Genomic DNA, 11,396 nt, shown 5'->3' with positions numbered 1-11,396 from the left:
TGTTTTAGGTGTAACGTTTTCCACAATATCAGCACTGTCATGAGAACCCTCACCACATAACACTGTAGGGTGCCTACTCTTAAGGTGTAACATCATGTTACTTGTATTGTTAACACACTTAAGAATTTTTTTTACGTAATCCACAAACAACACAGTCCTTGTCTTTTCTCTCAAAATAGTTCCAAACTATTGATCTCTTCGGAGGCATTTTACTAATTTAAACTACAAACAATACAATAACACAATCCCTACCTATTCTAAACGTATACAATGTGTAACAAAAACGTATGTAATTCCTTACACAAATAATTCATATAATGTCAGTACTCCACACACAAAAAACTCCAATAGCTAGTGATAGCGTACCGAACCGACTAGTCAACTACTGAAGATTGGCTGTTTTGTTTTATTCGCGACAGCTAGCAGAGTTCTTAGAAAATATTTCATGTCAAGACACGAAAAACTAGTCGACTAGTCGTTACGACTAGTCTAGTCGATGTTTAAAAGTAGTCGATAGTCCCATCACTATGTTCATATAGATTATTTAAGTTGTTAAAAATAATTCATCAGTATCGATTGATTATATCGATGGTTATGATTAAGTAATATCGTTTGCCAATTTCGATATAAAAACCGGGTCCGCTTATTGGACCGTACCCAATAATTATTAGGACTGACGACGCGACAATTGAATTGAAATTCAAAAGACGGAAGCAAAAAGGAATACTCAGATCGATATATCAAGTTTGATTTCAGATCTTGCAATAAGTGTCGTCTTTAAAACTTTCTTGTAATTTTTTAATAGTTGGCAGTTTTATACAATTATGCAAATCCTAAAAACAATGAAAGTTTGTGTCTAGTGTAACATGTAACTACTGCTTCTGACATAACTAGAGGGTATTCTTTGAGAAAATTGTGACCCTATATACATATAAACTGGAAAACTTGCTGCAATGAATATATTACCGAAAAAGAGGTAGGTAACTATTGTTAGAAATACATATCAGTGTATGGTTTTATTTAGAACTCAACAATTATGATCAAGTTGATATCTTAAAGGTTATCTCTGTGTTAGCTGTCAAATTCAATAATATAATATTAATTAAGCCCCAAATAATAGGTGTAGTAGAGATAGCTTACTCCAAATTAAAGGTCTTGACAAAACCAATGACAAGAGGAACCCAATTTCTGACAACTAATTTAAATGGGGGCTGTTTGAACAAAGGTAAAATCCTAACTTGAATTAGATGCTATGTTTAATGGAGTGAGCTTAGAAACCTTTAATTTCCACCACTGTGCTTCTTTTATTAATAGGAGGTGCGGGTAGGGTATGATAAGCAGACGACCATATTTGCTCCTCTCACAGTTACAGTTGTTTCTTTCCCACAAATTTCACATAATGGGTTTTTCGGTATGAGTCCAAAATGTTGAAGTCATGAAAAACATGTCTTATCATCTTTCAAAGCAATGTCGTGTAGTTTTCTAAAATTGACTACCATTTTTAATAATCAAATGTTAACTTATATAAAATTGAAATATTTCATTACAAGTATTATTTGAAAATGTTTGCAACTGTTGATATAGATTATTTAAGTTAATTATTCAAAATAATTAGTCAGTATTAACTGATTAAATCGATGGTTATGATTAAGGTTTCCCAATTTCGATATAAAAAACCGGATCCGCTTATCGTACCCTACCCGCACCTCCTATATTATATCGGAGGTGCCTCAGAATGAAGTGGCTGGAGTATAATAAGCGGCCACCAACACAATCTAATGATGGTTATCGAATGATATGAATTATCAATATTCATAACCATCCATAGGACTGAAAGCAACATTTCAGACCAAATAACGAGTTGATGTACAAAATATACTAGATATAATTACAACAACAATTACCTTACCTTAATTAATTTACTTACCTTATGTATTTTCAAGGATAAACGTGACTGTTGTGAAGTAAAGAAGACACATACTTCACTGTTTTTGCCGCCATTAGTCAATAATTCCAATAATAATAAAGCCATTCCACTGCATAATCACTACTTTCTGTAATTTAATTAGTTGTTATTTATTTTGTTGATGTTATATTTAAGTTGCATGAAAATGTTGTGAAATTATTGTATATTGGCGGATGCCGTTGAAATAATAGGCCTAATAAATAAATAAATAACGAAACACATGATTTTAATTTTGAATTTATTTTCAATCATGTTTTTACTTTTAATAAATTTTGAACGATGTGGAGCTGAATTACGTTTTAGGTTTTAAAAATGTTAATATAGAGATGCTATACTTTTATATGTAAAAGAAATGTATTTTTTTCAGATTAAGTAAAATAATCTTTGGATTTAAGGAGCTAGCTCTTTTCTTGTAGCCATTTAAAACATTGGTGTGTTTAGAAAACATTTTGGGCCAATATTTGCTTTTTTGGTATCATACTGACAACAACCAGACAGTAAATGCCTTGTGAAATTTTCGTTCAACTGCTTATTAGAGTAGTGTAGAGAAATCTTGACTGCAGTACAATAAGCGGCCACCAACACAATGGAATCATGATTATTGAATCATCGATATTCATGGCCATCTAACACTACTAAATATAGAAAACAAGATATTGGACCAAATAATGTGATAGATATTTCAAAGAACAATATAGTTCTGCTGGTTTTTTATCTCATAAATTAATGTATTAATGATAAATAAAAAAATTACCTTTGCTATCAATATTTATAGAATGTTTAAGACAGTACAATAACATTTACTTACCATTAACTAATTTCAATGATAAAAGTGTCTGACTCCTTGTGAAACAAAGAAAACATGTACATCATTATTGTTCTTAATGCCATTAGTCAATAACAAACAAGATTTTACTTTGAATTATAATTTCGAAGTGAATTAAGTTTTAGGTTTTTAAAATTTTATTATCAGAGAAGCTATACTATCATATGTATAAGAAATGCATTTTTTCAAAAGACAGAATATTATTCAAACGATTTTGGAGGAACGTAGTACTTACAATTATTTCATAGGGTAAATATGTGTGATAAGCATTTAAAAAATTCTTAAATGGATCACCACCAATAATCATTATTTCTCATTGATACATATATTCTGCAAATTGGCAATGCAGTTACTCCTGAGACCAGTTTTTAAGGATATTCTACAAGATAATTGGCAATGCAGTCACTCCTGAGACCAGTTTTAAGGATATTCTACAAGATAATTGGCAATGCAGTCACTCCTGAGACCAGTTTTTAAGGATATTCTACAAGATAATTGGCAATGCAGTCACTCCTGAGACCAGTTTTTAAGGATTTCTTTGTAGCTCTACTATTAAATTCTACTGTTTCCAAGGGTGTTTGAAGAAGTTAGTGGATCGACAAAGTTTTTACTGTGGTTAACCGTAAAATGGTCATAACCTTTTGTTTTTAGGCCAAAATAGGCTTTCCGTTAATCCGTAACGATCGTTGTTCCTGGTTTTACATGTTTCACAGTTGATGGGATAATTAAATCAGCATTTCATTTATTTTCTGGGCAAATTTCTAAACAGAATGTATCACTGCTTCTCTCCCTTTAGGATACGTTTACATTAGTGTTTATTTCTAATGTAGCTGACTCTTTGTCTGGAAACCATTTAAAACATTGCCAATGTTTAAAAACACATTTTGGGCCAATATGTGTATATTCATCACCATTGTTCTTGTCATTGTCACTAGCCTACTCACTACATAAACTAAATAACAAGAGCTGGCAATGATGTCAGTTGTCAAAATAGTGAAAGCTGGCAATGATTAATTAAGGATTTCTATAGGTCAAATTTTATATTCGATAGTATCATATTGATAATTATGATACGATTGTCGTGGTAGCTGCTTATTACGAGGGTCGTCCACAAAGTAACCTCCGTTTTGAAATAAAAAATAAACCAGTTGAGATACAAAAAGTTTATTATATAAATGTTAAAACTACAGCTTTTCTCTTCTTTTCTACATATTCACCGTGCAAATTCAAGCATTTATCATATCTTTTAACAGTTTTTGAAATTCCGTCTTTAAAAAAATCTGCCGCCTGAGAACGTAGCCAACCTGTCACAGTGTTTTGAAGCTTTTCATCATTCGCAAACCTCTGAGATGCAAGCCACCGCTTCATGTACGGGAAAAGATGGAAATCACTGGGAGCCAAGTCCGGGCTGTAGGGGGGGGGGGGGGTGGTCAAAAACGTCCCATTTGAACTTTTCCAAAAGTTCTATTGTTCTTTGAGCTGTATGAGGGCGGGCGTTGTCATGGACAAACACAACACCAGATGTCAGAAGACCACAACGCTTGTTTTGAATCACTCGTCGTAGCCGTTTTAAGGTTTCACAGTAAGCTGCAGCTGTAATGGTTGTACCACGCTCCATAAATTCAACAAGCAAGATGCCCTTAGCATCCCAAAAAACTTTGGCCATCAATTTTCTTGCTGAAAAAGATTGGTGAGCTTTCTTTGGCTTGCTTGGCGAAGCGGTATGACCCTATTGCATTGACTGTTGTTTTGTTTCGGCATTCACATAGGCTACCCAAGTCTCATCTCCTGTAACGATCCTGTTCAAAAATGTTTCTCCTTCAATGTCATACTGAGTAATAAAGTCTATGGCAGCATTCTTTTCATTTTTTGATCATCGGTGAGCACTTTTGGAATCCAACAAGCACAAAACTTGTGATAGCCTAGTTTTTCTGTCACTATCTCATGCACAAGAAATTTCAGGAAAATGATCTGAAAGTTCAGAGATTGTGAAGTGACGCTTCTCATCCACTTTGTTCACCAAGACATCACTGACGAGAGATGGCCTACCACTCCGGTCTTCATCGAGAACGTTCGTTCTTCCATTTAAAAAAAAAAGAACTCATTGACGGACTACACCTTCGCTCATAATGTTTGGGCCATACACCGCACTCAATTCACGATGAATTTCAGCTGCTGTGTAACTTTTCGACCACAGAAATCTTATTACACCACGCACTTCACACTTGGCGGGATTTTCTATCACGGCGCTCATGTTTTTAAGTTGTAACAAAAGAACGCGCGATCGCACGATGCTCTCCCTTGCACAGCTAGAAGCGTACTGAACGGCTGCGCACACCGATGTGAGAATGGCGGCGCTACCCCCACTACTTATCGGACCACGCCCAAACGGCGGTTACTTTATGGACGACCCTCGTGTACTACAGCCGACATTTTAGTTGATATATATATCTTATCGCACAACCCTTCCCTCGGGCCAGTGCTTGTTCAAGGTCATCGAGTGGTCCATTACTAGTGTTGCCTTGACAGTGCATCGCTGTTATAATAGTGTACTTCCATGTCATTGCTTTTCCCATGTTGTTAACTGCAAGTGATCTGAGCTCTGAAAAGTACTGATCAGAAATGCCCAAGACCATCAGGGCGGCGAGCAGGCAATCTGACAGAAAAAAAAACATTCCTCAAGGTAGTACGTAAATTCAAGCTCAGGTCACCTAATACAGGCTCAGAAATTGGAGTTGATACAGTAATTGTAGAGAATTATCATTTGTGTGTACATATATAAAATTTTCTTTTCCCCCAATAAAGATGTGGTCAGTAGCCTATAATACAAAAGTACCAAAATCTCAAGTGAAATAAACTATGTAAAACCTATGTCTCTGTCTACTACTTGTATTATGCCATATATTATTGTATTTTTTTACAATTGTAATATATTACAAATTGAACATTTATTTCTGTGCATTTAGTTCTAATTTATTTCTTGCAAACCATAGGCTAAGATAATTTAGGTCTTGCTGTATTTCATTTCTCAGTTAAAGTGTAGTGGCTGCTCCATATGAAAGAGCAGTATCATCTGTAAATCCAGTTATTTTTCCATTATTTCACAGACCAACACAAAATATTTGAGAGTCAGTTATTGATTACATTAATTGTGTTAACTAGTATTCTGGGGGTAACAGTGGAAGATGTTGTTCTGTACTGGTGTCTACTTATTGTACAGATCGCGAATTAACTGCCCTTCAGTAACTTTTGTAGTAGATAAATTTCTGGTGCATTCTTCCTATATTGGTCGCAGTGGGATGATATATTCGGAGCCACGATACAATCACGGGACTGCACAATGAGAATCTAGATAAGCATGAAACAAGTGCTTGAGCACCGGTTCATCAGTAATCCCTTGTGTTGTCTGTTCCAGGTGGCATGTCAGAACAAAAGAAAACATTGCTCGTGTTAGGAGGGATGAAGCTAAAGCCGCAGAAGAAGAGAAGGAACGAGAGCAAAGAGCCAATCTTGCTGTAAGTCCAGAAGCCCTAGATTAAAGGGGTTTTTACATTTTTTTCTTTTTGTATTCTTGTGTAGATTACTTTTTTAACTAAGTCTCCCACCGAAAGAATAAAATAAATTCTGGTTCATGGTTTTGAAACCAGAAGTGTTAGTCAACTTGAGAACTCTTTTCTTATATTGTCTTGTATGTTATTTTATCTTAACGTTGATTTATCTTTTTATTACATGTTTATCTCATTTCACAAGTACATTTCAGACATATTCACAATTTTTGGTTTTCCCAAGGGTAATTTTAAGTAGATTTTATACAAATGTTGTTTCTCATCTTATTTAAAACAATATTTGTTCTTATATCCCCTTTTGATATATTATAAGGTTTTAAGATAGCATACATGCACAGTTTTGAGAAGTATCATTAAAATAGCATAAATATAATTAAACATTGTAATTGCTGTATTTTAATTAGATTCTGACAAAACTTGGTATGGATATAGTATTCAATGTAGCATTATTAGCTAGTTTCAACTAGTAAACACCTTCAACATGGCAGCTGTTTGTATTTATGTACAATTGTTATATTAGCTATTTACCAACATAATGACATAAAAATAATATATTAAAAAGATATTACGCAATTGTAAACAAATTTTAATCTTCAACATTTTTTGATATCTCGAGGTGTTGAAATGATGGCTGCTTCAATAATTAGTATTTGTATCTGAATTATTAGTTATCATAGAGTAAAATTACAAAGTGAAGTTTGTTTACAGCAATGTTCTTTGATATTTCTGATATCTCTCAAGATTTCAAGTTAGCAGCCTTGCAGATTTTGAGGAGTATACAATAACATTCCAGACATACAAGTGTATATGTATGTATACAATAAAATAGAACCAATACAAGTGAGCTTGTTTACAAACAATTTTTAAATAATTTCAACCTAACCAAATTCATGGTTTTATAAACAATATGCTTATTACTATTTATATTTTATAAGGTTTCAAAATAATGGAGTTTCTTAATTTTTGTCTTACAAGTATATTAACATGCTAGTCAATTAAGATTCGTCATACCATCAGTGTTGTAAAATTAACTACAATAACTAATAATGCTTCTTTTGTTCGATAATTGAAGATATTGTAAAATCTATATTCCTTCCATCTGCACCAAGACAGATATTTTGGTTTAGGTTTCATAAGAGTTAAGGTAGGCATTAGACATAATTCTAGTGTTATCATATATTCAACTTTCAATAATCCACAAATGGATCTGTGAATTAATCATAGTGACTATATCAATTAGAAAAGTAATAAAAAATAACTAAAGTGTTTTACAAAAATAATGAAAAAAGATTAATTTTAAAATAAGTTAAGCTGTAGTAAGAGTAAGCTAACATTTTCCTTTCTTATAACATATTTCAGCCAGCTTATGTTTTTTGTTTGAATATTAATTAAAACTAATATCTAAAAATATTGGTTTACCTGCGCAAATTGTCCACCATCAAAGTTAAATTGGAAACAAACAAAAAAATCTTTAAACTTTCAATATTGTTTAGGTTAATTTATGGTGTTTTGTTATATTAGATATACAACATGAGTTAAAGATACTTCTAATGTTTTGTATTTCATACTTAGGCTCGCAATAAGTATTTGAGGTGATTATTAATAGTACTATATTACTGGGCAAATATTAAATCTATTTTGTAAGAGCCAATGACAACAGAAAGTCCTATACCTTTAACATGTGTTATAACCACTTGGGCAGTATAAGCTGAATTGGTTGATTTTTGATATTTGAAATTCAATTTCAAAAGCTGTCATTTGTCCTTTAAATAACCACTTCCTTTATATGCAGAGCCTTTATATCATTCAAAAGAATTGTATAGATGTTAAATAATACAAGAAGACGGGTATGAATCAATACATTTTTGTCTCAAACTGTCCTCCAAAACCAATCTAAACATAGTTAGAGACTAAATCATGACTGTTTTCATAAAATTATACTTCAACTTGTAAGTTGAATTCAGCAAGCAATTTTCAAATTGGCATTCACATATGTACAGACAGATTCTATTATCAGTAGTTTCAGTTATTATCTATTAACTGAAGATGGCCATATACAACGAGCTCGAGAATTTAATTGTATAAACAATTTTTCATGTGGTATGAACTAGAAACTTGGATGTAGTTATTTTTCAAATTATTTGTATTGATAAAGATTAATGACGTACCATTTTATTTCAGGAGCAAGAAGCTCGAACTGAGGCACTAAGGATCAAAGCAAGATCAGTTTATGACGGAAGACAAGACAACAGAGAAGATGAGACGATCACTTCAACCTGTAGCAAGGCTGAACATGTCAACTTCTTCAAGGAACTGGAGGAAGGTCTAGTGGCTTTCACAGGCACCAACAAAGATTATGAACGTGAGAAGAAAGAGGAGAAAGAAAAATATGAAAAACAAATTGGCTATCTTACGTACTTGGGACAAGACACGGTCGAGGCGACCGGAAAGATCTCGTGGTATAACAAAATGCCTAGTAGGCTTCTTCCTGATGAGGGAAGGAAGGAAGAAGTTAAGGAAAAAGAAGTTAATGTAAAATCTAAACAATTAGTTGATCCTCTGAACAGCATAAGAAGGTATTTAGGTATGAGCTCAATCAACAAAAGTAGTGAAATGAAAAAACCTTTGTCAGCACAAAGTACAAGTGAAACAAATGAATTCAAAAAGAAGTATAAAAGAAAACGGGAAGAAAGCAGCGACAGTGAAAGCGGTAAAAGAGACAAACACAAAAGAAGAAAATCAAAGAAGCACAAGCATTCTCGTTTGAAAGAAAAGTCATTTCAGAAAAAGAAACAAAAAGGATCAACAAGTGAGAGCAGCACAAGCGATACACCTGAAGTTAAAGCTGATTTGGATGAGCTGAGAGCAAAAAGACTTCAGAGAGAGAGAGCAGAAAAGCTTCGTGCCAAACAGGTCTTGGCAAAATTAAGAGGGGAGACTTTACCAGAAGAAAAACCAGTCGTACCAATGGTCCAGCAGAAATATAGTTCTCAATTTAATCCACATCTTGCCAAACAGAACTTTGAAACTGAAAGAAGATATACAAAACATTATTAATAAATCAATATTTTACATATTGTACATACTTTATAGATATAATATATACTGATGTTTTATTTGTAACTTTTATATTTTTACTGAATAGTTCCTTGATCAAATAGTCCTAAAAAAATTAAAATTATGCAATTGAAGCATACAATATTTTTTAATAACTTTATTTATAGAACAAGAACCTATAACAAGATTAATTATTGCCAGAGCATTAGAAAAGTCCACTTGAGGTGCCAGAAAAATGTTATTTCTGTGTATCTGCCTGTCCGCACAAAATATTGAGATGAACTAACCTACAGACTTGAAGGTTCATTTCTATATAGGCAATTGAATTTGGTGAAGTGTTTCATGGGATTTAGCTAATTGTAGCAAGTATGTTTTAAATTGGACGTATAGGAAACAATGATGACAACAAGGATATACCAGAATAATTACATTTGATTTGTAAACCAATTGAGCACAATCATATGATATTTTAACATGTGACACATTAACACACGTAGCCTACCTAGCCCAACAATTTTTGGTGACTGCATGTAGACTTATTTATTCAAAATAATAGAGAAAGTCTATGTATAAGGTCGTACCCTTCCTACCTCACCGGAACTTTTATTATTTTAACATTGCTATGAAACATAACTCAGGTAACAAAACTGTGAATGTATCATATGGTAAAATGTATCGAGAAAGATTTTATGTTTAGCTTTGCACGAAACTTCATTTCTACATAGACAAGAATGAGTGTTATGGTGCATCCAACCATGGAATGTGGCTATCACTCAGTAGGCTGACACAATGTCTGTTCTCTGATTCAAATAGATTACAAAATATATCGTACTTTTTACTGTATGATTTTCGATAGGACATCTCAAGAATGAAATGTTTCATAAAACCTCAGCTAAATCTGAAGTCTGTTACGTGACATGGTATGGTGAACTCCTACCTTGTAATGTTTCATAAAACCTCAGCTAAGTCTGAAGTCTGTTACGTGACATGGTATGGTGAACTCCTACCTTGTAATGTTTCATAAAACCTCAGCTAAGTCTGAAGTCTGTTACGTGACATGGTATGGTGAACTCCTACCTTGTAATGTTTCATAAAACCTCAGCTAAGTCTGAAGTCTGTTACGTGACATGGTATGGTGAACTCCTGCCTTGTAATGTTTCATAAAACCTCAGCTAAGTCTGAAGTCTGTTACGTGACATGGTATGGTGAACTCCTACCTTGTAATGTTTCATAAAACCTCAGCTAAGTCTGAAGTCTGTTACGTGACATGGTATGGTGAACTCCTGCCTTGTAATGTTTCATAAAACCTCAGCTAAGTCTGAAGTCTGTTACGTGACATGGTATGGTGAACTCCTACCTTGTAATGTTTCATAAAACCTCAGCTAAGTCTGAAGTCTGTTACGTGACATGGTATGGTGAACTCCTGCCTTGTAATGTTTCATAAAACCTCAGCTAAGTCTGAAGTCTGTTACGTGACATGGTATGGTGAACTCCTACCTTGTAATGTTTCATAAAACCTCAGCTAAGTCTGAAGTCTGTTACGTGACATGGTATGGTGAACTCCTGCCTTGTAATGTTTCATAAAACCTCAGCTAAGTCTGAAGTCTGTTACGTGACATGGTATGGTGAACTCCTGCCTTGTAATGTTTCATAAAACCTCAGCTAAGTCTGAAGTCTGTTACGTGACATGGTATGGTGAACTCCTACCTTGTAATGAGGTACAAGAAACTTGCTTTTAGCATTTTTGTCTTATTGCAGCAGACTTTTGATCCAGCAGTTATTGTGTCTATGAGGGAAGGTGAAGATAATCCGTTTTATAATTCTTTGTTAATAGCCCCTCGTTGTTAATGTGTCACAGATCAGTGTGGTTCTGTGTTAATGTTTATGGTTCCATATTGTTGTATCTTGATGAAAAAGACCAGAAGTTAATTGTCATTTATGAAGATTAGCTGTGTTGGTCAAATTTGAATAATTGTCACCA

General features: G+C 33.6%; 1 protein-coding gene across 1 annotated transcript; it reads left to right on the top strand.

The window, feature by feature from the left end:
* The first annotated feature begins 636 nt into the window (after window positions 1–636).
* On the top strand, window positions 637–9,481 carry LOC124353475 (leukocyte receptor cluster member 1 homolog). The gene is made up of 3 exons (XM_046803318.1): window positions 637–976; window positions 6,208–6,307; window positions 8,540–9,481. The coding sequence occupies exons 1-3, from the start codon at window positions 954–956 to the stop codon at window positions 9,413–9,415; spliced, it is 999 nt and encodes a 332-aa protein (XP_046659274.1). The 5' UTR covers window positions 637–953; the 3' UTR covers window positions 9,416–9,481.
* The last annotated feature ends 1,915 nt before the right edge of the window (window positions 9,482–11,396 follow it).

Source organism: Homalodisca vitripennis, chromosome 2 (assembly GCF_021130785.1).
Source record: "Homalodisca vitripennis isolate AUS2020 chromosome 2, UT_GWSS_2.1, whole genome shotgun sequence".
Lineage (NCBI taxonomy): Eukaryota > Metazoa > Arthropoda > Insecta > Hemiptera > Cicadellidae > Homalodisca > Homalodisca vitripennis.
This window is presented reverse-complemented; position numbering and strand designations above follow the sequence as displayed.

Coding starts and splice junctions, on each gene's coding strand:
- LOC124353475 (XM_046803318.1), top strand. CDS start 954: ATGAATATATTACCGAAAAAGAG. Junction 977..6,207: donor AATATATTACCGAAAAAGAG/GTAGGTAACTAT, acceptor TGTCTGTTCCAG/GTGGCATGTCAGAACAAAAG. Junction 6,308..8,539: donor AGCAAAGAGCCAATCTTGCT/GTAAGTCCAGAA, acceptor ATTTTATTTCAG/GAGCAAGAAGCTCGAACTGA.